Raw genomic sequence first — 27,894 nt, 5'->3', positions numbered from 1 at the left:
TATAATTAATGTATTTCCATGTATTCCAAATGAATTGTAACTGTAATTAAGGAAGTACTAACAGCTGTAGTTATGTGAGACAAATAGACATTGGAGGTGTAGACTTCAAGAAGGGCCAAACTGCGTTTGGAAATTTGGCCGTATCATTCTCAAGGTGGAAATTCCTTCAGTAATTAGTCACAGTGCTGATAAATCCCAAAATTAGGCCATTACATTTTCACAAAGCTTCATTTCAGTTGGGTTTTACATCTTTAGCACAGGGACTTACCTGAGCCCCTTTTTTACCCCTTGGCCCTCTGGCACCTGGTTCTCCTGTGCATTTGCAGAGGACGCAACAGCATTCCTTTTCCACAATTGTATTCTAGAATAAACACGTACATGCGTTAATGCTTCGCGTGGCATGAGTACAAGTTCACTGCTGGATAGCAAACTGAAAGCTACAATTTTTCCCCATTTAAGATAAATGTTATTCTATTTAAGGCTTCTTAAGGTTGTTAATGCCCGGGGTGGTAATGGAGACAAGCTTCCATTAAATACTCCCAATAGACCCTGATAACCAAGTCCAGTTCCTGGCCTTCACGTGTGGTTTAGTTACTAAGCCCGGCAGAACCATTTTTACCAATAGGAGAAGGTGTCGTCTAATTGAATATACACAACAAACGTTTTCCAAATGGTCGCCTATGATGATGTCATTAATTGGTTGAATAAATGCTATAAAAATGGTAATTTTACCAGAATTTTTATATACATTTCAAGCGGTTTCATCCTTTGTCTCGAAAACGTTCTTTGACAGAATAGGTTCTATGACCCTGTCATATATTTGGAATAATAAAAGTTCTAGAGTGCAAAAATCTTTATTGCAAAAATTAAAAAAAGATGGAGGACTGGCATTACCAAATTTTAGATTTTATTAATGGGAAATTAATATTCGTTATATCACCTTTTGGATTTACGGTATAGATAATCAGGACTGTCCTTCATGGTTAGAATGGAGGAGAACTGGGTAAGGGGGTTTTCTTTGGCTTCTTTACTGGGAGCTCCTCTTCCTTTTTTGTTCTCTAGGATAGGTAGACAAGGCCTTAGTCCTATTGTTAAACATACATTAAAAATTTGGTTTCAGGTTCACAGATTTTTTTACTTAAATAACTTTGTTCTCTCTAGTAATATCCATTTTAACTTTTTTTTAAACCATCAATTCTGGATAAGGCTTTTTTAACATGGAAAACTAAGGGAATAAAAACTTTTTTGGATTTGTTTTTAGAGGATTGTTTAATGTCCTTTTCACAGTTAGTGGATAAATATGATATATCTAATGCACAATTTTTTAGATACTTACAAGTTAGGAATTTTTTACATGATTTCTTACCGAATTATCCATTTGTTCATTTACCAAATATGATAGATGCTATTTTTCAGCTCAAACCATTTCAAAAAGGATTGATAGCTATTATATATAAACGGTTAATGAATTCACATGTGATACCTAATGATAAGGTTAAACGTGCTTGGGAAATGGAACTTCAGGACTCACTTTCAGATGATCGATGGAATAAAATTTATTATTTAGTTAACAATTCATCTGTCTGCGCCCATCACTCCTTGATTCAGCTCAAGGTAGTGCACAGGGCACATATGTCAAAAGATAAACTAGTACATATTTTTCCTAATATAAATTCCACCTGTGATAGATGCAACGCTGAGGTGGCTACTCTAACTCATATGTTTTAGTCTTGTATAAAGTTAAATAATTTTTGGGGAGATGTTTTTAGAACATTATCAAAAGTCATAGGTGTGGACCTACAACCTAATTCACTTACGGCAATCTTTGGGATCACTCCAAAGGAAGCAGGAAATGTCCCTGCTTCCGCTCATCATGTGATAGCCTTTTCAACTTTATTGGCTAGGAGAGCTGTTTTGTTGCATTGGAAAGATCCTAATCCACCTACTGTTTTTTTTCTGGCTCCCCTCCATTATGTCTTGTTTGAGCTTGGAGAAAATTAGAAGTCGGACATCTTTGATACATCTTTCAAATTTAAGCAAACCTGGTGACCTTTTATTCAATATTTTCATATGATCTAATTTTTTTTCTTTTCTTTTCTATTTTTAGGAAAATGTTTTTCTTTCTTTTTCTCCCTCCACAAAGTTTCAGATTTGACCAGAAGGATGTTTTCTTTTGTTTTGTAATTTTATCCTGAAATGGACTGCCCAGTCCCTTTTTTTGTTTTAAGTTAGTTTAGTAGGTTTTTTTTTCTTCTTATAAATAGAAAATTTCTAGTCTTTTTTATTTGTATGAATTGTCAAAAGGAGTTGTGGTTCTCTGTTTATATATACTAGCCTAATATTATATTATAGATGATTTTGATAGTGTACTGTATATCCTTTTCTTTGTTTGTACATTTATTGTATTATGTATTTGATATGACTTCTCCTTTGATTTGTATCATATAATTTTTTAAAAAATCATTAAAAAAATGATTGAAAATGAAAGAGCAAACATGAGGAAATCTGCAGATGCTGCAAATTCAAACAACACACACAAAATGCTGGTGGAACACAGCAGGCCAGGCAGCATCTATAGGAAGAAGCACTGTCGACGTTTCGGGCTGAGACCCTTCGTCAGGTCTCGGCCCGAAACGTTGACAGCGCTTCTTTCTATAGATGCTGCCTGGCGGGCTGTGTTCCACCAGCATTTTGAAAATGAAAAATGAGAAGGGGTAAAGGCAGGTTACTAGTGTCTCAAGCCAGTCGCTTAGGGCAGATGGGTTTCATCAGCTGTGTTGGCAGCTTATCTAGGAGAATGAAAACTCTGATCTCAAACCTCTGCTGCCTTGCAGCATTACCCACTCATGGGGAAGGGTTCAGGAGTAAACCCTGAGGGAAAATCTGGAGTTGGAGTCCCTAAGGCAATCCTACATTGAGTTCAATGCTGACTGACAACTCCTGCGACGCTGCTGGTGTCGGTCTCTGCCATTCCTTTGGGTTCATCAGATGCATGGACAGAGGGACCTTGCTACATGAGCAACAGCTTGCTGTCTATATTGTCGGCTTGCATGTCTGGACAGCTAGGATGCAACAATCCATGATTGACCCTGAACGACGGGGGCCTCACTCACTCACTATCCTATTTAAATCACGTAGTACTAAATAAAGACTGAAGAGTGGCATAATCTTCACTACTGTGATGTTATTCTCATCCATAGATTACTGGACAGTGAAATAGAAGCATTTGCAGATTTGTGAAATCAAGTGTGCAATGCAGATTATAATAAGTAGGTTATCAAAAATAAAATGAGGAATGGCAAACTAATTAAAAAGCAGTGCAGAAATTATTTAAGGATGATGTTATTGAAAGAATTAACAGGGAGTTAAATGTTAAAAGTAAAGCAAATCACCATAGACCTTAGCATCTGAAATAAAAGCAGAAGAGGTCAGGCAACATCTGAGGAGAAGGAAGCAGGTTGACAATACTTCTCATTTTGATGAACATTTCTGATAAACCATCAGTGACAGTCCTGAATGAAAGATCAGCAGCATAAAATATTAATTTTGTTTCGCCTTCCACAGTTATTGCATGGCTGATGAGCTTTTACAGTATGCATCTGATCCTTTTCTGCTTTTTTGTTATAATAAACAAGTCATTGGACAAAAGTATCGGAACAAGGATTGATCCAGTAAAGAGGAAATTCATGTAATCTATAACAAAAATGAACTGAATTCTGTTCTGGTCATTATAGAAGCTGAAATGCTATCTTTGAAGGCAAAACAAAAAACTGGATAAATTAAAGCCAATGGGGAAAAAAATCAGAAATAGCAGCAATATTAAGAATACTTTTTTAAAGTTTGCTAAGAATAATTGTTTAATAGGGTTTACATACTATCTGTGTGTGTAAAGCATTTGCAATATCCTCCATTTCAATTGATAGTGCTTTCTTATATCCAAATCCTCTTCCATATTCAATAGAAGATAAGTCACGAACATTTTGTGCACCCTCCAGGGCCACAGTGATGAGTGCATTGATACCTACAATAATAAAATTGCTATTTATTAATTGTACAATACATGTTTGAATATCATCAAAGATTTTGATTAAATGTTTGGCCCATTTATAAGTTAAGGAATACTCTTTCTTTTGAGAAGAATAATTGCAATATTCTATTATAATCTATTACTAATAATAGATAATTACTAGAATAATCTATTACTAAATATTTTCACAGAACTCAAAGAACATAAAATTGACTTTAGTTCCTAGTCACAGTATTCATAGAGGAACCTTTTTAATGTTGACAGATATTTTGAGACCATCAGTAAAATGTTTTGCAGAAATGTATTGTACCAAAATAATAAATAACAGCCTTCTGAACTCGCTGCCTGCACTGACAGAAGACAAATAGCCACATGGGTCAGATCCTTGAACACAGCTGGTGCCTCTTGGAGCTAGAATCCAGCATGTGTTAATTGTTTAGAACAGCCAGAGAAAATCAGAAGAATGAGCCAGAAGACTTTTAGTCAAGTTAGTGTTGAAGTTATGTAGTCAGTAAATGAGAATATATGTTATAATTTGTCAGCTATAAACTGGACTTTTGCTTCTGGCCTGGGCACTATCAATAATAAAATTAAACTCTATGAGGATTGAAATATTACCTGATCAGGTTAAGTGGTGGGGTGGGTGACTATGAAGGGGAGGAGAGCAGGAGTGAAATTCTGAAGGGTCATTGTGTTGCTTTCTCAGATAGAAGATACAGTCACAGGATATGGAATCAGTTACTAAAAGCTGAGATTACTGAAATAACAAGTAGTTTTTTTTCAGTGGGTTGGAACCTTTTGGCGTTCTCTTCCACAATGGGCTTTGGATGCTCAGAAACTGAGTGGACTGGAGGCTAAGATTGAGGCGCACCGGGGGAATCAAGTGAAATGGGGTTTGCCAGGAAAATAGTCTTGTGGATTAGTGAACTATTGAATGCTGGAGCCGGACCATCGACTAATCCTTTCCTAATCATCATCAGAGAATTTAACAGGCCATTTCCTGGCCTGTAATCAAGAATGGGCAGGAAGGGAAAATAATATTGTTCAATGCAACACGCACAAAATGCTGGAGGAACTCAGTAAGTCAGGCAACATTCGAGGTTTTGAGCAAAGACCCTTCTTCGGGACAAAAAGCAAGGAGAAGATGCCAGAATAAAATGGTGGGGGGAGGGGAAGGATAATAGCTAGAGGGTGATGGGTGAAGCCAGGTGGGTAGGAAAGGAAAAGGGCTGGAGAGGAAGGATTCTGATAAGAGAGGAGAGCAGACCATTGGTGAAAGGGAAGGAGGCGAGGCCCCCGGGGGGAGGTGATAGACAGGTGAGAAGAGGTAAGAGGCCAGAGTAGGGGATAGAAGAAAAAGGGAAGATCAGCAAAAAAATAATTACCAAAAGGAAAAATCGATATTCAAGCATCAGGTTGGAGACCACCCAGACAGAATATATGACACAAGAGGAGGGCATGGACAACATGTCAGGATGGGATGGGAATTGGAATTAATAAGTTTGGCCAGCAGGAAGTTCTGTTTTTGATGGATGGGGCAGAGGTGCTATACAAAATGGTCCCCCAATTTATGACAGGCTTCACCAATGTAGATGAGACTGGACACGATAAATGGCCCCAGTGGAATCGCAGTTGAAATGTTGCCTCACCTGGAGGACTGTTTGGGGTCCTGAATGTTGGTGAGGGAGGAGGTGAATGGGCAGGTTTAACACTTTGACTGCTTGCAGGGTTAAGTGCCAGGAGGGAGATTAGTGGGGAGGGACAAATGGACAAGGAAACCACAGAGGGAGCAGTTCCTGTGGAAAGCAGAGAGTGGGGGTGAGATAAAGACATATTTATGATAGGATCTCTTTAGAGATGGCGGAAGTTGTGGAGAATGATGTGTTGGATGTGGAGGCTCATGGGGTGGTAGGTAAGAACATGAGGAACTCTATCAGTGTTAAGACTGTGAGAAGATGGGGTGAGTGCAGATCTTTGCGAAATGGAGGGGATGCGGTGAAGGCAGTAGCAAGGGTGGAGGAAGGAGAACCCCATTTTCTGAAGCAGGAGGACATCTCTGATGTTCTAGGAAGGGAAGCCACATCCTGGGAACAAATGTAGTGGAGATGAAGGAACTGAGAAAAGGTAATAACATTTTTACAAGGGACAGGATAGGAAGAGGCATTGCCAAGATAACCATGAGAATAGATAGGTTTATAAAAGATGTCGGTTGACAGTTTGTCTCCAGAGATGGAGGCAGAGAGATTGAGAAAGGGAAGGGAGGTGTCAGAAATGGATGAAGTGAATTAAGGGCAGGGTGGAAGTTGGAGGCAAAGTTAATGAAATTGTCGAGCTCAGCATGAGTGTGTGAAGCAGCACCAATGCAGTCATCGATGTAGTGGAGGAAGAGTTGGGGAGCATTACCAAGAAAGGCTTGGAACATTGTTTGTGCTACATAGCCAAGGCAGGCATAGTTGGGGACCATGCGGGTGCCCATAACTAATCCTTGCGTCTGGAGAAAGTGGTAAGAGCCGGAGGAAAAACTTTGAGGGTGAGGACCAGTCTGCCAGACAGAGGAGGGTGGTGATGGAGGGGAACTGGTTGGTTCTCTTATTGAGAGAGAAAAAAAGAGAGCTTTAAGGCCTTCTTGATGGGAATGCTATTTTTATTGGTGTTAAGTAAAAAATGCAAAGGTTTTAAAACAGCCATATACAAACCCTATTCAGCAATAAATCTTTGTATTTCCTTTTACTACCATTCATGTTAGATGATATTCCTATGCTTCAACCAGACTTCCAAAGATTTATAACCCACTGAATAAAGGTACAACCAGGTTGACTGGACCCCTGCTGAGATCTCCTTGGCTGTTATGCTCCGAGCTTGGATCTCTAACTAGTCTAGTGGAACACAAAACAGCAGCTGGATTTTGATATTAGGAATAGGGAAATGTGATGGAAAACAGTTACATGATGGAAGCACATTCATGTTGAGGTGCCTTTTCCATGTTACCTCTAACCATCACTCCCCATCATGATTCAGCACACCTCACTGACACCACTGTTCTGGAGCACAATATACTGGAGAGGTGTGGGCCATTCATTCAGTTATCTGTTATTATGAGGCAAGCTCCTCCTAGAGGGCTTCAGATTCTTGTGATTGCTTGCATTTGGTAGGTTTATTTATAGCCAAATACTTATTCCTTTGCATTACAGCTGCTTCCACTCACACCAACTCATGGAAACACTTCTTGCAGAAGTAATCTCCAGCAGTTGCTGGAATTCTGAAATATAGCAGAGAATGCTGGAGATACTCAGTGGGTCAGGCAGCATCCTTGCAGGAAGAACCAGTGTCACAGGTCAATGGTTCTTAGAGCACAAAATGCATTGCTCTTTCCTACATGATCAAGTTTGTGAACTGGTGTACGGATGAGTTCTTCAGAATGAGCTGGCTTCATTGATGAAGCTTTCCCCTTAACCTGCACAGATGAAGACTTGAGAGAGATGAAAGGCATAGTTGAGCACTGACAAGGTAGATAAAAATAATAATCGGAAATTCAATCACATAGTGCTGTTCCGGCATTGAGAAAGTACTTTGCCAGGAGCGAAAATTTCCCTGAAGTCCCAAATCTCTGATTTCTTGATCAAAAGATCAAAGAATGAAGTTTATTCGCTATATGCATTTACATGTATATGTATTGGGAACTTGCTGTGGTGTGTTAGGCAAGGTGCAATGTGCAACAATACACAACAATATTCAGCAATTATGAAGAACAAGTATTATGAAAATAAAGTTGGGGTTAAATTATGGATATGGAATAAAATGTGCATAAATACTAGCATGTATTTACAATGTAAACAGTACTATAAGAAGTGGTTTAACGTGACAGTGATGGGGTTAATAAATAGAGGGGTGGGGTTAACTAGAATGGTTGATCAGTTTAACAGCCTGGGGAAGGAACATTTAAAATGGCATTTCAAGAAGGGAGCTTTCAGAAAAGGTACTTTACAGGGTAGGTAATGTCCACAATGACTTTTCCTGCCTCTTTGTGCTGTATACATACAGGTACAGTACTGCAGTGATGGTAGAATGCAGCCAATAACCTTTCCTGCTGATCTGACAGTTTGCTGTAGCTTTTGTGTACTGTGGGAGGATGCTGCACCAAACCAGACTGAAATGGCTGATGTGAGGATGCTCTCTATGATAGCAACATAGAATTGCAACAGTATACTGTATTCTGAAAAAAACAGAGTTTTACCAAATGCCACAAGACATACATTCTTTGCTGAGCCTTTTCGTTAATGAAGAAGATATGGTTTTCCTGTATGAGGTGCTATGAAATAATTATGCCTCGGAATCTGAATGTTGAAATGGTGCTGAGTTGTCGAGGATGAGACACATCTCTTTTGAAGCTGATGTGCATCTCCATGGTTTAGAGGGCATTCAGCTCCAGGATGCTAACTTGTTTACTTCCTGCTGGTACTAGTGATTAGTCCAGTGACGGTGGTGCCCTTTCACAAACTTAATTAATTGAACTGATGGATCACCAGAGATGCAGTCATTGGTCTCTTAGGGAAAATAGGAATGGGGAGAGAACACACCCCTGTAGTGTACCAGTGCTGAAGAAGCAGGCCGTGCAGATGTGCTTGCCTGTTTCCTGCCAGAAAGGAAGTTTGTGACCTACATGCAGGTGAGACATGGAATGTTAAGCCTGGAGAGTTTCCTTTGCAGAAGCTCGAGAATGATGGTATTGAAGGTTGAACTGAAATCAGCAAAGAGAATCCTGACATACGTACAGAGAAGCTGAGATACCTCAATTCATAATCACCTAACAACCTCACTTGCTCCCACCTCCAATCAGTTGACGGATTCTACCCTTGATTACTCAATAGTTCTGATCCCTGGTCACCTGACAACCACAACTGCTCTGATCCTGATCGGCTGATGATTCAACTTGATGGGCCTGCTCCTAATCACCTGATCATCCCAATGGCCCTTATTTATGATCAGCTGATACTTTAACTCTTGGTTGCTCAGTGGACAGACTACCGACCACTCAAATTTGCTAGACCCTGATGGTCGATCCTCATACTCAGCCTAAACCCCAAATGCGCTCCAGACATTAGTCATCGCTCCTCCCTATTCCCCTGCACATAGTCTCTGGCTCAGATAGTATGATGTGATGGAATATAAAAGCATTGTTCTTCTTGCTATGAGATATATATTTAATCGCTGCTGATGTCAAGTCAACATGATATATGCTTGTCCAATACGTCACTGGATGGCGGGGGGGGGGGGAGGTCATGGTCATTTACGACTCAAGATTGAAGATTGAAGATTCAAGTTTACTTATCAGATGTCCATTGAAGTATACAGTAAAATGTGTCATTTGCATTAGTAAGCAATACACCTGAGGGTGTGTTGGGGGCAGCCCGCAAGTGTCACCGCTCATTCCAGTGCCATCGTCACAGCAGATCAAGGTATTAAAACCTTGCTTCACCTGCACTTGTGAGATTGCTGAAGGGCAGCTTCCAGTCCTCCACATTTCCTTGGCATTCTGTGCTCTGATCTGAAACCCAAACTCAAATGAGTGCCATAGCATTTACTCACTTGATGGGTAGAGAGCAGTAGTCAAAGTGAGCACTGAGAAGAGGCACAACAACCTGATGATGAGGGCAAGTAAATGTCAGCAGTGGACCTCTAGGCGGAGGAGATAAGACAGTACATGGTCACCAATAGGTTGAAGAGTGGAATGCTGGAGTTGGTAATGAAAGCAAAGTGAGGAGATAAGCAGGAAGTGAGTGCATGTGTCAATGTACTCTGCTTTCCTGTTCCGATTGATCATTAAAACCTATCTTCTACTTCATTAGGAGCATTGTATCTCGCCTTGAACAACCTTCCTGTGAAAACGCTTCTAATCTTCAGAACTAATGAGAAACTGTTCAATCCACTGCTATTAAACTCCAAAGGTGTCCTGTTACACATTTGCATTTGCTTCAACACATTATCAACTTGTTCTCCAAAGAATATGAGAGGATGAGTCCTACTCACCAAAATCCACGAGACAGAGATCCCCCATTAACCTACCTACTGTGTGCAATATCTGCAGACAATAAAGGTTCTTTAGCACCTCCCCTCTGAAAATTCAGATGTTACTGATAACATTCACCATTGCCTCAATGCACCAACTCATCCTCCCATACCCTTCAGTGAACAAATTGACATACACAGAACTTGTTCTCCAAGTGCATGCAATTGTTTATTATTTTATTTATTTAGCGATAGAGTGGAGAAGTGGCTTTTCCAGCTCAATGAGACACAGTGTTCAACAACCCATCTATTTAGCACTAGCCTAACCAGAGGACAATTTTAAATGGCCAATTAACCTACTAACCAGTACATCTTTGGACTGTGGGAGGAAACCGGACCATCTAGAGGAAACTCACAGGGGGAACATAGAAACTCCTTTCAGATGGCAGCTGATTAACTCCAAACTCCAGAGCGCCTTGAGCTGTGATAACATCATGCTAACACTATGGCACATTAGTGCCTACTTGCTTGATTGAAGGAAAGGGACAAAACTCATTGTCTATGGGCAGCAGTGACTCCTAGCAGCCTACCCAGCCTACCTACAACAGGTATCACTAGGCACTCAAAAATGCCACCAAATACTCTCTACAAAATTCTCCAAACTTGTCTGGCAATTCCCTATCTTGCTATTACCTCCTTAATTGAGCCTTAATCCCCTCGTCTGATTTCCAATCATTCCCAGTTCCACTAATTACAACACACCAGGCTCCCATTAGCAAACATAGGATAAAACTCAGGCCATGCTTTGCCAGTTCGTTGGTTGACTCTAGTGTGAGTAAACCTTGTTTCCTGATTCCTTAGGACTGGCAGTTCTAAGCTCCACATTGTTTCCTGGATACTCTATGTAAACCTTGTCTCCATGTAAAGACTCTCCTGGATACTGGTTCCCTGTTTGTGAAGGTGCTAATGCCTCATGACTCTGCCTCCGTGCCTGTGTCCTGCATTTGGGTTTGTCCCCATCCTCGTCCTTGCAACAAAACCCATTGAGAGGACGTGAACAAACATCAGTGTCTTCTCTCAAACTGTCATACTCAACATCAAGGACCTACTTACATTAGTCAGCTCCATTGGGCATGGCAATGCTGAATACCAGGCATCTTATTCCAATATCTGTCATGAGAAGGGACTACCATATTTCATAGTTTCCCTAAAATAAATTCCACTGTTCCCACAGTTTCCTGGGAATCCTTGGATCATAACACACAAAGCAGAGGAAGAAATTTCAGGATAGTGTTGAGTACTTTGAGGCTCTGCATCAGGAATAGGCAGAAGCCCTACTTTAGTGATGGAAGATCATACTACCTCATGAACAACCGACCTGCCATCCCATCAGCTACCTAATACTTCTTGTATGGAAGAGTCTGCAGTTCCCTCATTATCCATCTCGGAAGCAAATCATCTTTAATCTCAAGGCAGTACTGAAGTAGACACAAAAGCTGAGGGACAGTTTTTTAAGCTCTTCAGATTCTGTGGTAGCACACCCAGGGAGACATTCCTGAACTGGAACTCAAGCTTTCAGATCTGACTTCAATGTTTTATCATTCACTTTCATTCTTTTGAATTCCAAAATCTCCAAACTGCATTTTTGCACTCTTAAATAAACTTATTGAACAGTTGTATTTGCTGATAATTGGACTTGATCTTTCAGAGCAATAGATACATCCATTTTTTCAGTACGTGATGATTGTGCAATACCAAGGTTCAGGAAGTGCTTACCGAGGAAAGGGTGTTTTGGACAATGTATAGTTTGTACGTTATATAGGTACTGATGTAGAGTATAATTTAAACTAAATTTAAATTTCTTTTAAATAATGCTACTGATTTACTCTCAATAGGTCAGACCTCTTTAACAGGAGAGTAATTATATGAAATCCCTATTTCTATATCCACTCAAACAGTGGATGAACAGAAGTTTGGAGAGCTGTGTCACAATGTGACCAGAATGAATGTGTTCATATGTATTTCCAATCTCACTGCAAAACTTTGATAAACCTAAAGAAAAGTCTTTTTACAGAAAAGATTCCTGAACAATAACAGGTTCTGTTATATTTTATGAGAATTAGTCTCATTTTCCAAGGCAGCTGATGCAGATATTTGATTAAGTAATGTCTGGGCAATGCTGACAAACAGGAAACACCTAATTGCAGCATGACAGGTCAGAAGATAGCATGATTACTCATCAGTAGAAGAACTGCCAATTATGTATCAGTTGTCCATTTACTTTCAGATGGCCATCCTTACACAAGTAAAAGGCATTTTTGTTAAAGTAGCTTCAAGAACTTTTGTTTCCTAGCAACACTTTATTCAAGCCAACATTAACAATATCATAACCCTACTCAGCAATGTGGTTTATATTTTTCAAGTACATTACAATAAATTACAATTGCAATCCATATTTATTTCAGAATATTATTTGATTTTTAAGTTTTTTTTGCCCCAATTATGGCCCTAATGCTTCCAAAGCAAAAGCATTGTTTTTCAGTGTAGTACAGTATACAGTATGTGTCAATAACAAAGCAATTTACCAATTAATTGCCCTTTTGGCAGAATGGAAACATTAGTATGTCTGCAAAAAATGTTAATGCAAATTACTTAAATTTCCCTGTTTGGTTTTCTTTTTTTTCATTATTTTTTCACAATATGGAAATAGCTTTAATTGCTCTTCAAAACTTAGATTCAAAGATATCTAATTTAATCATAATCCAATATCCTTGGCTTGAAGCTTGTTAATATGAACACTGCTAACTGGAACAAGAACACAATATTCCAACTGAACTTATCCTTGTGTTTTGCATGACCAACACCATATTCATTATTCTACAGTTCTTTGAATGTGGCTTTAACTTTTCACTCAGATAATATAACAGCACATGTTTTCTGAAACATTGCAGAATAATACAGTTGGTAATTTACAGTAAAGACTACTAAAACAGCATCAGATTATCTACTGGAACATCAATGAAATTATATTTTGTTTCTTTCTCTCTACAACCGATGTACAGTTGGATGAATACTGATAACTTACATTGGGGAACACCAAGATAGTATTTATCCTGCCCTTGATCTGCATCTATCAGATGAGCTAATAAAGTAAAGACTGCTGGCTAATTTTTCACTTGTATAACTTGCAAAATTCCAAACACATTAGATATACTTACTCCAATCAAACCCAGAACTGATGTGAGTTGAATTTTCTAATCTGCGTAGTTTCCGCACAATGCCATGGTGCTATACATTTGAGGTTTAGATTTATAATTAAATTTAAACATCTGGGGTGGTTTTTATCTGCTAGTTGTTTGTGATGTGAAAAAGGGAGGCCCAGCAACTGGATACACTTGAGCTCTTTCAACCATTCCATTTATGTCAAGGCTTATGCACTGCATTTTGTAACATATCAACCAGCGAATGGACTGGAATAGTTTTGTAATGAACGAAACATCTAACATCATTTGTAAGATCCAGAATGCAGCTTTCATGAATAAATGGTGGAACGTGCACTTACACGTCTCTTAAGGGGACCACTGGAACCCATGCCAAAAACAAGAAACTTGACTGGGAAACTGTTAATTAATTCTGGAGAATCCAGGAGGAATAAGACAGCATTTCATTCCCACTGTACTTCTGCCACAGAGTCCCTCTAAGTTAACGCACCATGTGCACTGCATAGTAGCTGCTGGATATTGCAATTTAACACAGTCCCAATGGCTCAGTTATCCAGTGATGCACCAATCCCTATGGTTCTGCATCCAGTACACACTGAAGTACGGAATCAGACTGCACACCAAATAACTCAGACAAAACTTGGATAAAAATTATATCTTTACCTTTCTCTCTGAGACTTCTGGTTACTTTTGCAAATGCATCTTTAGAGCCATCCAAGCCATCTGTAAATATGATTATTGCCTATAAAGAGATTGTGTTCAAGATAGTTATTATGAACTGTTAATTCTCCAATTAATGAATTTAGTGCTAGCAATACTGATATAAAGTGTAAGCTGTTAGGTGAAGTGGTGCTGATAATTTCCAAAATGTGGAACAACAGAAAGCTGAATCTGATTGTCCTCACTTATAAACAGAAAACTGATAGAATGGGCATAAATTTGATCTACTGACTGTGATATAGGCTTATCGCTACCACTTCCTCCCCACTCTCTTCAAACTGTCTTGTCTTTCACAAAGGTAGCCAAGGAACTTCCAAATTGGATGGAAGTCTTTTCAAAATTATACAAGTTAGGATACAAATGGTTAGGGTTTTACCACACTACGTTCTGTCCATTAGCAAGGGACAATTAGTGTCTGAGCCAGTTGTCCTTAAAGAACAATTCCTCTTTCTATCTCTCCTACTATATTGTCAGCCCACAACACAATGAACCTTCACTTGCTATATTTTGTAGTGGGATTTGGTATTCTCCCTGAACTAAAGAGCTGTAATTGTCTACCCCATCTGATTTTGGATCCCAAGAGAGGGAATTTGTAGAATGTCTATTAGATGGCTTTTTAGAGCAGCTTGTGCTTAAGCCCACTAGGGGATCAGCAATTTTGGATTACTAGGGAGAAGGTGCTTGGGATGCTGAAAGGTCAGAGAGTAGATAAGTCACCAGTACCAGATGGACTACGCCCAAGGGTTCCGAAAGAGGTAGCTGGAGAGATTGTGGAAGGATTAATAATGGTCTTCCAAGAATAACTAGATTCTGGCATGGTTCTGGAGAAATAGAAATTGCAAATTTCACTCCACTCTTCAAGAAGGGAGGGAAGCAGAAGCAAGGAAATTATAGGCTAGTTAGACTGACTTCAGTGGTTGGGAATGTGCTGGAGCTGATTGTCAAGGATGAGATTTTAGGGCACTTGGAGGCATGTGATAAAATGGGCCAAAGTCAGTATGGTTTCTTTAAGGAGAAATCTTGCCTGACAAAACTTTTGGAATTCATTGAAGAAATAACAAGCAGAATATAGAAAGGAAAATCAGTGAATGTTGTGTGCTTGGATTTTAAGAAGGCCTTTAACAAGGTGCCACACATGAGGGACTTAGGAGTACTTGTGCAGGATTCCCTAAAGGTTAACTTGCAGGTTGTGTTGTTGGTGAGGAAATCAAATGCAACGTTAGCATTCATTTCAAGAGCAGTTAGAATATAAATACAAGGATGTAATGCCTAGGCTTTATAAGGCACTGGTGAGGCCTCACTTGGAGTATTGTGAGCAGTTTTGGGCTCCTTATCTAAGAAAGAATGTGCTGATACTAGGGAGTGTTCAAAGGAGGTTCACAAAAATGATTCCAGGATTGAAAGGCTTATCATATGTGGAGCAATCGAAGGCTCTCGGCCTGTACTCGTTGAATTTTAAAAGATTGAGGTGGGGTCTCATTGAAACCCATTCAATACTCAAAGGCCTAGTTAGCGTGGATGTGAAGATGTTTCCTCTAGTGGGGGATTTTAGAACTAGAGGGCATAATCTCAGAACAGAGGGACATCCATTTAGAATGGAGGTGAGAAGGAATTTCTTTAAACAGAGGGTGGTAAATCTGTGGAATTTGTTGCTACAGGCTGCTATGGAGGCCAGGTCATTGAATGTATTTAAGGTGGAAGTTGAGAGATTTTTGATAAGTCAAGATGTGAAAGGTTACCGGAAGAAGGCAGAATAATGGGTTTGCGAGGGAAATGGATCAGCCATGATCAAATGGCAGAGCAGACTCAATGGACTAAATGGCCTAACCTGCTCCAATATCTATGGTCTATCTTCAGCCAATTTTGCATTTATCCCTGGTGTGCCTTAACAAGTAAAATATAGCTTAGGTGCATGTCCCCATCCCTTCTTGATCTCATTCAACTAGTTATCAAGGATTTTCTGTCATAAGCACCAACACATTTCACCCATACAATATGCCGACAAAACATATGTGTTCTATGACATGGTGAATAGTGGTGGTATGATGATGTGCTACACGGTGGTGACAATGATAAAAGTTGTGGTTTAAAATTTAGTTTTCAAATGTACAGTCAGTTTGATAGGTAACTTTAATCATGAGGTTAATAAAGAATATTGGGAATATTTAATCAATCAACATTTGAAAGAATGACAGCTAAATTTTAAACCAGAACTTTTATCATTGTCACCACCTTGTGTTGTTTGAAAGTTCAAAATTTAAAGTAAATTATTTTCAACCCTGGCAAGGTCACCTGGTATGATGTTGAAAGACCTGAAACACCCGACGATGATGTGTCCCAGTGCATCTGAATCATACAAGCTGGCTGAGCCAGTGGTTTCCAGAAACAGGCTGGGGTGACCACCAAGAACAGATTGGTGGTGACTGGAGAGACAGCTGACAGCTCAGATAGACGGCAAGCGGGGCAGGGAGGGGTAGCAGCCCAACCTGCATCTTCTCTGAAGAAGAACCCAAGAAAGCTACAGATAAACCCAATGAAAGACACCCCCAGGGGAGCCCGAGAGGCAGGAAGAATGTGCACCTCAATAGGACGGACCTAATAACCAAGGCAAATGGATTGTCGACGACGAGAGAGAGCTGCATTTGTGGCAAGGTTTGTAAGAACAAGCGCGGCCTGAAGGCCAGAATGAAATGCTTGGAGCAGGAGAATGCTGCGCAACGCATAGGATTTACACCTGGTGAGACGCAGGAGGAGCCCGGCCTGGTCCACAGAGCCCAGAACCTCCAAGTGCCAGAAGCTTCTGACCCAAGCAACAAAGTGGAATAGCGCCGGATCAAGTGGCCCCTAGCCAGCAACAAGAAAGACTGGCTCCAGTCCGATGAGGATGAGGCAAGGATCATAGCGTTGACAGCCAAGGGAGATGTTGACAGATGGCTTCAGACAAAGACCACCACCAATATCAGCTTTGCCACAGAGAGGTCTGGAATAGAGGAGGGGAAGACCACCAGATCCCAATACACTATGAACTGCAGGGCAGCACAAATCCACCAACTGCGCCATGAGCTCCGGTCCCTGGCACTGCAGTTCAGGGTAGCAACGGAGGAGGAGAAACCTCCTCTGGTTGAGCTCTGGAACATCTGCAGGAAGAAGCTAATGACCCTGCGCAGAGCAGAATGGCACAGGAGGCGAGGGAGAGAAAGAGCCAGGAAGCGAACTGCCTTCATAGCCAATCCGTTTGGTTTTACAAAACAGCTCCGAGGGCAGAAACGCAGCGGCCGCCTTGTGTGCTCTAAAAGAGAGGTAGACCATTTCCTCCATAACATCCTGAGTGACCCCGCAAGGGAGTAAGAGCTGGGTCTCTCCCCATAGTGGAGTTCGATGTGAGGGAGCCCACCTGGAAGGAAGTCTACGAGGTTGTGTTTTTAGCCAGAGCCAGTTCTGCACTGGGACCCAGTGGAATACCCTACAAGGTGTACAAGCACTGCCCGGAGCTTTTCAAGATTCTTTGGAAGATCTTGCGAGTGATCTGGCACAGGGGGACAGTGGCAGACAAGTGGAGGTACACAGAGGGGTGTCTGGATCCCCAAGGAGGAAAATCCGTCGAACCTGGAGCAGTTCCGATCCATCTCGCTGCTTAGTGTGGAAGGGAAAATCTTCTTTAGTGTCTTGTCCCGCTGGCTGATGGACTTTCTTCTCAAGAATGGCTATGGATCAGGAGGGGTGATCCGTGGGGCAATGCTGCTGGGACACAAGCTGGGATCTGACTAACCCCGGCTGGGTCACCTGGGCAAGGGTGTATGATGTTGAAAGACCCGAAACACCCGAAGACCCCAGGTTACATCACCGATGATGTGTCCCAGTGCATCCGCAGGATGTATCACAGAATCAGAATCAAAGTACGTATATGTCACCATATAGAACCTTGAGATCCTTTCTTTTTCAGTCACTTATTGTAGAATAGAGAAATAAGATGAACAACGACTATAGGGAGACAGACTATACAAATAAGATAAAATAAATAAATAATACAGAGAACACGAGTTGTAGAGCCCTTGGACGTGAGTCCATAGTTTATAGAATCAGTTCAGAGTTGAGGTGAGTGAAGTTCTCCTGGTTGGTTCAGGAGCCTGTTGGTTGAAGAATAATAACTGTTCCTGAACCTGATGGTGTGCAACCTAAGGCTGCTGTCCTACCTTCTCAACGACAGCAGTGAGAAGAGAGCATGGTGTGGGTGGTGAGGGTCCTTGGTAATGGATGCTGCTTTCTTGTGATAGCACTCCTTGTACATGTGCTCAGTGGTGAGTGGGGCTTTGCCTGTGATGTACTGGGCTGTATCCACCATTTTTTGTCGGCTTTTCTATTCTTGAGCATTAGTGTTTCCATACCAGGCTGTGATGGAACCTGTTGGAAACTCTGCACTGTGCATCTAGAGATACTTATCAAAGTTATAGACAATATGCCACATCTGCACAAACTTCAAAGTAGAGGAGCTGGAATCGCTTCTTTACAACTCAGAAAAATATGCTAAGTTGAATAGAAAGATTTATTGTAGAAGAATTTTTACCTTTGCTTTTGAATTTGCTTCACTGAGTTTCTTTCCAAATGACTCCAAGTTTTCAATGGTCATATCAATTTTTCCTTCGGCTTGGGTTGCTTTGAGGAGATCAGTTTTTTCAGAAGTATAATTCTCAAATTTTGTTTCAAAGATAACCTGGCCAGTTGTACTTTGCAAGTAAAATGCTACATTTATTGCGAGCTGGGAGTCAGGAATACAACTGATATTACTGACAGATGTAATTTTCTGCATAATTTCTGGTAGCTTTTGCCGTAATTTCTGTTGGCCGGTAAATATGTTTTGTAATCCAGACCATCCAGCGAGATCAAATCCCACAACAATGTCTATGGAGCAATCTGTAAATCATATCAAACAAAAGCTGTCAGAAACCACAATATTGCCCTACAATTCACAGGTCACTGTTGAAAGGCACTTAAGTGCAAGCACTCACAAATAGATTAACTAAGTTATAAAAGAAGCATAATTCTCAATATCACAGAAAAAAAAACAGTATGTTCAGTGCTGTTTGAAAAGCTCATTTGACCAGTGACACTCAGCAGCAGGCATCAACATTAATTATTAAATTTGCAAATCTGTAAAGTTACTGGTTCTGCACCTGGAATGAATTTTATTGAAGAAAGTGATTATGCAGTCAAAATAGTTCTATTTCTTTTTTGGATTATTATTTTAGGAGGTTAACCTGGTTTCCATTAGCTATATTATCCATTGAGGCTTCTTTAACATGATTAACCCACTGGTGGAGAACTCAACTCCTGCCAGCCTGTCTTTTGATTTAAAAATGAAGGAATGCTAGTTGGAAATCCAATAATAAATAACTGCTGCCACCATTCTCCCTGAATCAACTTCTAGATCTAGGGTTAAATGGGTATTATCCTATCCAAAGAAAGGCATTACAGTAGCAATTTTGGGGATTGAGGGATATAGATTGTGTGCAGGGAGACATGCAATTTAAATTAGCATCATCTCCACCTAGTCTAATAGTATAGTAAATCTCAGATTAAACTATAATGCATACAATGGCAAATATTAGACATAATGGCCAAGGAATCTAGTGGTGTATTATCTGTATTGAATAAACAGAGTAGAAATTTGAAATACAAGTCGATGGTCTGTTTGGTGTACAGAATAGCTTCCAATATGCTTGCAACCATATTGTGGGAAGGGCACTGGTGTGTCTACTTTTTACACTAATCAGAATATGTTATGATCTCCGCCTCCTAAGAGCTCCTTTACCTTAAGTTCCCTAAGTAAATCTTTTTTATTACATAACACCCAATTCAGAATTGCCTTTATCCTCGCGGACTAAACCACAAGTTTCTCTGAAAAAACATCTCATAGGCATTCAACAAGTTCTTGGAATCCAGTACCAACCTGATTTTCCCTTTCTAGCTGCATATTGAAGTATACCATGACCATTGTAACATTGCCCTTTTTACATGCCTCTTCTATCTCCCATTGTAATACGTACCCTGCCTGGCTACTGTTCAGAGGCTTGTATATAACTCACATCAGGTTCTTTTACCCTCATAGCTTCTTAACTCTACCCACAAGGATTTACATCTTCTGATGCTATGTCACTTTTTACTAAGGATTTGAGTTCATTTTTTACCTACAAAGCCACTCCACACCCTTTGCCCACTTGCCTATCCTTTCAATACGATGTTAAGCTCCTAGCTGTGATCTTCTTTCAACCATGATTTTGTGATGTCCACAACATCATACCTGCCAATTTCTAACTGCACTACAAGATCATTTCATATATTGTGTACATTTAGATATACCACTTCCATCCTGTACTCACCATCCGTCCTTTCAATGCTGCCTTCTTTTCAATGCTGCCTTCTTTTCATGTTGGCTGAAGTTCAATTCTTATCCCTTTCTAAACTTTGTCTTCTTCTTTATTCTGGAAACTTCAGTAATGTCTCCTGCACTCTCTTCCCTTTTACTTTATCCAAATTTTTCCAAATCAACCTTCCTTCCAGCTCAAACAATTTAGCTTAAGGCCTTATCCACAGCCCTGCTTCTGTGATTCCCCAGGATCCTGGTCCCAGCAGGGTTCAGGTGGAGCCCATGCCATCACACCAGCTTCCTGCTTCCCCAATACTGGGAGGAACTCAGCAGACCCAGTAAAACTTTGTAGTGATAAGAAGAATGTGCAGACTGCACACAGACTGGATCAGCTATCTGCATTCAACCTGCATTACTTGATCTATGCTAGTGCCACCACGGTGCCATCTTTATATGACCTCACTGAGTTTCAGTATTAACTGTCTTGAATTGAGCCCTGCGTAAGTAATTTCTGAACTAAGATCGTTGGCCTAAGTATCTCCATTGATCTTCTCTGACCTGAGTATTTCCAGCGAATGCTGGATCAAGTGCAACATGTAATAATTTGACTGTGGCCTGAACATCATGCAGTTATGTTGATGATGCACTGGGTATGTTCACACATTGGCTGGAGGCAGTAATGGGGCATAAACAAACAGCGATGAACTGAATAAGTATTTTGTGTCAATTTTCACTGTGGAAGACACCAGCACTATGCCAGAAATTCGAAAGTGCCGGGGCAGAGGTGAGTGTATTGCTATTACTAAGGAAAAGATGCTTTGGAAGATGAAAAACCTGAAGCTGGATAAGTCACCTGTACCAGATGGACTAGAACCCAGGGTTCTGAAAGAGATAGCTGAAGAGATTGTAAAGGCATTAGTATGCTCTTTCATGAATCACTAGATTCTGGAATGGTTCTAGAGCACTGGAAAACACAAATGTCACTCCACTCTTTGAGGCAAAAGACAGGAAATTAGCCTGACTTCAATGGTTGGTAATATATTTGAGTCCATTATCCAAGATGAGATTTCAGAGTATTTAGAGGCACACAATAAAATAGACCAATGTCAACATGGTTTCCTTAAGGGGAACTCATGTCTGAAAAACCTGTTGGAATTCTTTGAGGACCTAACAGGGAGAATGGAGAACAAATAGTCAATGGATGCTATTTACTTGGATTTTCAGAAGTCCCTTGAAAAGGTGCCGCACATGAGGCTGCTAAACAAGATAAGAGCCCATGGTATTATGGGAAAGATGGAGGCTTGGGAAGAAGAGTGGCTGACTGGCAGAAGACAAAGATTAGGAATAAATGGGGACTTTTCTGGTCAGGTCCCAGCAATTAGAATATCTGCATGGTTTATTTCCCATTAGCAGTTTTAAAGACTGTTCTGAATGGATCTAAATTCTGCACATACAGGTTTTTATCTAACTGCTGAGTAATTAATTAAATAACTCAATTAGATAAAGACAAGATTTCGACACAAAAGCACTGAGAACTGACATTCACCCTCATTGTTGCCAAATGCACCAACAAGGGAAGATGATGTTCAAGAGGTTTAATAGCCATCTCTTATATTTTAAAAATTGCATGTTAAATCATGAAATCAAACTCAAAACTTGCCTTGTGTATGTAAATCCTCTGATTGGGTTTCTAAAACTTGTCTATAATTTACATTGCAAATTTTCTTTAGGATGTCTCTTTCAATATCTTCCAAATTGTTAGTTAGCATAACAAAATTTTCTGGAGGAGGTGATGCAATACTTGCAAGTTCCTTGAAACTGACACTTTTGATGCCTACTGCATATACATAAACACCAGCACGTCGGAGCTCAGCAGCTGGTAGAGCCACGCTATCTGTTGAATCTTCTGCAGTGATCACAATTATAATTTGATGAATTCCTTGCTCTATTCTGCTGCCAGATCTTTCTGTAAGGTAATGGCGCCTTACAAAGTCCATAGCAGCCCCTGTTTTAGTAACTCCTCCTTTGTAAACCATTTCTTTTAGGTATTGGATGATGTCTGCCTTGTTTGAAAAAGAATTGAGGTAGAAATCTGGTTTTGTACTGTTACTATACCGGGCCAAACCAATTTGTATTCTTTTAGCACTTATTTCCAAAGCTGTAATAACCTTAATCAGAAAATTGCGGATCTTTTGAAAGTCACTATTTCCAATCATGCTAGATTCACTCACTAGGAATATAATGTCAGCCAACCATGGATAGGAGCACTCTGTAGAAAATAGACAACAAGATTTAGAGTTCTTCAGTTCTTATGATACTAAAAATATAATTGATTGTTAACCAAATAACATGGAGATTGAATAGATCTCATCTGAAAACATCAAGAATAACCCTCATCAAAACAAATGCATAAAATGGGAACAATTAAACCGTTAAATACAATACATATTTATATCTCATTTTCACCTTTTACATTAACCACTTGAATTTGCTTTTATTTTTTGTTACCTAACAAGACTAGCATAAACCCAATGCCACTTTGGCTCCCCTTCTCAATGCTGATGTAATCCGAAGTAAACTATCATGATGAGCACTGAGAAATTTTTATTGGGTTAAATACATGTTTAATAGTTATATATAAGCAACTTAAGTCATGTACATCCAATTTTATCTTCACCACAAGTTAGGTTGAAAATATTAAACATTTTGTCTACCAAACTTAAGCTTTATTTTACAGGATAGACTGTAGTGCTGTACTATTAAAACTGCAAAGGAAGTGCCTACCTACCGTGGCATATTCTTCTCACTGTCACATCATAGACATTATTTTTTTAAAGACTTGTTTTTATTCAAATTATTCTTCAGCCCATTACCTCTTAGTAGCTCACTATTTTCTAAGCAGCATATATTCATCACTCTGTACCTTTATGAATACTTATTTGATTTTATTGCAGCAGAAGTTAATATTGAGCAATTTATATAGTCATTACTGATTCAGAAAGAATATAGAAATAATTTTACATCTGACAAATAACTTTAATGTTCGTGAAGAAGTATTTTGACTTTACCTGATGCTGGTACTATTGCTTGGCGTTTGATGATATTGTGTATGTTTTTTACTGTTTCAAGTACATCTGAGGATAAATCTGAAATATCACCAACATTATCAGATTTGTAAACAAATGGAAGACTGTCACGATAGGCAATTTTTTGTAGTTCTGCGATGTCTGCCTTCTTTACTCCAATGGAAATCGATATAACATTGCTTTTTTTCAAGGATGCAGCATAGTTTTCAACATTATCTTCTGATGGTGCAGATGTAATTATTATTGCAATTTGAGGAATATTGTCATCCTTTCGACTTCCAGCAGTTTGTGTGAAGAATCTTTTAAGCAGAAAATCCAAAGCAATGCCTGTATGTACCGAAGCTCCACCCTTATACTGAAATCTTTTTTTTATGTAGTTCAGTACTTCCTTCTTGGATTGAAATTTATTCAACACAAACTCTGCACGTTGAACATCACTGTACTGAGCAAGGCCAATTCTGTATGCATCCATTTTTACATTCAGCTTGCTGATAGTTTTTAAAAGAAAAGTGCGTATTTGTCTAAATCCTTGGATTCCCATATTTTGAGATCCATCAATCAGAAAAACAATATCAGCAGCAGGTTCATGAAGAACTGTCAGTTTAAAAAATATCATTAGTTTCAATAAGAAAACATGAAAATTAATATGACGTCCCTATAGTTATTGAAAGATTTCAGGGTCCAAATTCCCATTTTCCATCCCTGTAAAGTAATTCTACCAATTGCAAACTAATCCTGCAGTTGAATTGTGTAGGCTACAGAAAGTATAGTAACTTCTGTGATCTCAGCCCCTCAATTAAAACCAAAAATTGAACTCAGTTGAGCAGCTAGAGTTCCAAGGTTCAACTAGTGGTAATTCAAAATGGTGAACTGCCTTTCTGTGCAACTCGTTTCCATGGTCTAAATTCCCCTAGCTCAGCCATTTAGCCCGATCTTCAGGCAGACAGCCAGCTTCAACTGCTTGCTCTCACTCTCTGGAGAATTCTGCTCTTGCTCTTCTTCCGTAATGGGTTTCTATGTTCCTAGACTTAGCTGGTCTGGACCTGCTCTGGATGACACCTTGAGGCCCAACTGATTCCTCTTTGATCTGCTGAACAGCAGCTTAAATCTTAAGGTCATTTTGTTGAGCCCTCAACTCATTTCAGTCACTGCCTCTTTACCTTCTGAGTCATTGTGTGACCCACTGCATCTGTTAATTATTCAGCTTCAGCCTCTGTCTGATTTCTGACCTAATATCTATTCTTTCGTGTGGAAGAATTTTAACCATTATGTCTGGACTGTTATAATTATGTCAGCTGCCTCTCCAGTTCCTCCTGTTGTTCAATACTCTGAGCTTCAAATAGCTTTTGTAATCATTCCTCATTTCTGAAGTCGAACATCACTTGCCAATCCTCCATGCTGATAGCCATATTCCCTGTATCAACTTCATCCCACCACCTCTAACACTAGGTCTAGAATCCTCCTCATGTAAGCTCTCTATTCCCCATTTTCTAACTTAAGAAAACTTATATTCTAACTTCCTGTGAGACCAAGCCTGTGGAATAAGTTCTCCCTGCCACACGCATGCGTTGGCTCAATCTCAAACCTGAGCAGGTCAAGTCCCTTGGTTTCACTCTAGCTTTCTCCTCCTAGCCCCCTCCATCCCACTTATTTCATCTCTCTGGATACAATGACCTCTTACTATCCCAAATCCAACTGCAACTCTGTCTAAGCTGTCCTCAATGGTCCACCAGGCTCTCGATGCTCCATCTTTATAGGGAGCAACTGAAGCTGCCCCACCTTCCCGTCTTTCTGTCTTACAGACCTCCTTGCCAGCAAGGGCCAAAGTTGACAATCAAGCTTTCTTTTCCAGGTCACCAAGAGTCAAATCCATTTATTCATAATTTCATATGATATCGAGGGTTTCATTCAGTCTATCAAGCCTATACTAGCTTACAGAGTAGCCCAATTCCCCAATTACCTTTCTGTGTATCTGAAAACATAAACTCCCTCCAGATTCTACCTATAACCATCACAACTAGGAACAACTTACAGTGTCCATTAAAACCTACCAGTTCACAGATGATCGGGATATGGGAGGAAATCAGACCATTCATGCAGTCTCAGGGAGAAAGTGTAAATTCCATACAAACAGCATTGACGATCAGGACTGTACCCCAACCATGTTTTATATCAGGTAACTGTAATTAAATATTTCTTTAAAATTCATTGTTTTGTATATATTTTACACACATACATATGTATAATTAAAAATCACCTTTTATATATTTCCATGTAGGTTTATAGTTAGTCTCTTAAGCAAAATGAATTCACATTTAGAAATTCTTAAATACCTTGCGCCTGAGAGTTAGTAATGCATGTTGTTGTCAGGAGGAATAATGATATTGATGTTTCAAGCAGCCCCATGGTGGTGCAAGTTCCAAAAATTGTCCTATTAAAACCACGAGAAAGAGCAAAGATTTATTTCTTTTTCTTACTGTTTGTTATTGTACTATTGCTTTTAAATGGCAAAATCTTGAAAACACAGAACTAATTAGTTTAAGTTCAACTCATGGTTCTTTTTAAACAGAATACATTATATAAATACGATGAAATAAAACTAATTCACTAATTTGTTTTGCAACAAGATCCGGATGATCCCAAAACAACAAATTCATTACCTAATGCTAGCGTACGAGGTTAACATATATTTTGAATGAGCATTTCTAAAGCATTGGGTAAAATTCTTACCTCCACAAATCGTATATGTTTAAACACTTCGAAATAAACACATGCAAAAAATGTGCCATCTGCAAATTAGACTTTAAATGCTCAGAAAGTATTCAAACAGGATAACAGCCAAAGAGCCATCAAGTGCAAAGATTTATGTATTTTACATTTGCTAATCCATATCAGATAGAATTGGTAATTCTCTCAGTGATTTAATGGGCTTCTTTCTACCAACCCCTCCTCCATGCCCCCCCCCCCCAACCTCCTCAAAAACATGGCACTATATATCAATCAAAGTATGTAGCTTTGTAAATTTTAGTTGGGAATATTCAAAAGTATTGTCTTTGCATAGACATCTGAAGTCAGTGATAGCTGGGAGAGAATCATCCAAATTTTCTTAGGGTAAGTAAGGAGGCCATTTGCCCCATTAAGTCTATATCAGCTCACAGAGCAATCTCATCCTCCTACGGATTTTCCTTGTAATTTATTCTCACTATTTCTAAGCAACACATTGAATTGAGACTGACAGAACAGACCTGACAATAAGCCTGGTAATGAAACTGATGGCAACATGTTAATAAGCATTTAGTTCTCCTCTTTCTAGCTCAGAGATTAAGGAAGGCTAAAGAAGTAAAATTTCACACAAAGGAATAATAATTCATTTCCTAGTTCAGGAAAGAGAGAGAGAGGAGATATTATTCTCAGACTACAGATCTATCTGACAGTGGATTTGCAAAAAATCTGGAGTGAAGCACTTTATTGCTTAAAAATATGAAGCATTTTATTTTGGTAGGGATAATGAGAAGAGGCAAAAAAAGCTGAGGAGCAATATGTCTATAAGGCAACAAGTGCAAACAGTTTGAGGGGAATCTCTGCATGCTTCTTTAAAAATGGCTAGACAGTGTGAGAAATTGCTTGTAAAATGTAAGTGGAGTATATGACACTGGGTTTGTGGTCTCCAACATGATATGGCTCAGGTTCAGTTGTGTTTTTAAGTTTGTAGAGATGGTTTTGGAGACAGTGACGTGAATAATTGATGGAGGATATCTGTGGATGGTGGCTGAATGAGGTCAGTGGGTCCTGGGAGGCACGAGGTCCAGTAAGTCCGTGCTGGGTCCCATAATCAGCTAGTCTGGGGGGGCAATACCAAAGATTTCAGCCCGGCAGTCAGTTGGAAGTCCAGAAGTTTAAGCTTGAAGGCCGAAGCCTGGAGACTGGAGGCCCTGGAATTGGACAACTGGTCGTGTGTGAGGGAGGGTAAGAGAGAGGAAAGGGTCTTGTTTTGCTGTTGTTACTTTGTTACCTGTTGTGTTTTGTATTGTTGCATTCTGTGTTGTTCTCATTGTGGTCATGCTCTGTTGGCACCGGAGTGTGTAGCCACACTTGTGGGCCGCCTCAGGCACATCCTTGGGTGTGTTGATTGTTAATGCAAGCGACATATGTCTTGATGTACATGTGATAAGTAAATCTGAATTTGAACCTGTATTTGAATATCGTGTCTGATTCTAGGGGCAACCACTTAGAACAGAAGTTAAGACTTTCAAGAGAATAATTTAGAGAATTAACAAAATAATTCCAGAGATGGTGGACTTCAGTTATGACAATGGATGGGAGAAGCTGGTTACATTTTTTTTGGAACAGAAGAAATATGAGGAATTCTAATATTTAAAATCATGAAGAATAGATAAAGATGTGTCAGGGATCCGGGAATACAGAATGAAAGGAAATGGTCTAAAATTAAAAGGACCATGAAGACTTTTT

The 27,894-nt window shown here is 39.6% G+C and overlaps 1 protein-coding gene across 3 annotated transcripts in view; it reads right to left on the bottom strand.

Annotated features, from left to right (window-relative positions):
• Nucleotides 1-27,894, bottom strand: part of LOC140713701 (collagen alpha-6(VI) chain-like) — a 96,256-nt gene that overhangs the window by 65,642 nt on the left and 2,720 nt on the right. For 2 of the 3 annotated variants that reach the window (XM_073024101.1, XM_073024102.1), the window contains 7 exons: nt 25,758-25,855; nt 23,407-24,018; nt 21,999-22,607; nt 18,539-18,885; nt 13,918-13,996; nt 3,876-4,021; nt 269-361 (listed from right to left, as the gene is read on the bottom strand). In XM_073024101.1, coding sequence (XP_072880202.1) covers nt 269-361; nt 3,876-4,021; nt 13,918-13,996; nt 18,539-18,885; nt 21,999-22,607; nt 23,407-24,018; nt 25,758-25,830 — 1,959 coding nt within the window. In that variant the 5' untranslated portion in view covers nt 25,831-25,855. The remainder of the gene's footprint in view (nt 1-268; nt 362-3,875; nt 4,022-13,917; nt 13,997-18,538; nt 18,886-21,998; nt 22,608-23,406; nt 24,019-25,757; nt 25,856-27,894) is intronic. The other variant, XM_073024103.1, reaches the window with a different exon arrangement.

This window comes from Hemitrygon akajei, chromosome 20 (genome assembly GCF_048418815.1).
Source record: "Hemitrygon akajei chromosome 20, sHemAka1.3, whole genome shotgun sequence".
Lineage (NCBI taxonomy): Eukaryota > Metazoa > Chordata > Chondrichthyes > Myliobatiformes > Dasyatidae > Hemitrygon > Hemitrygon akajei.
This window is presented reverse-complemented; position numbering and strand designations above follow the sequence as displayed.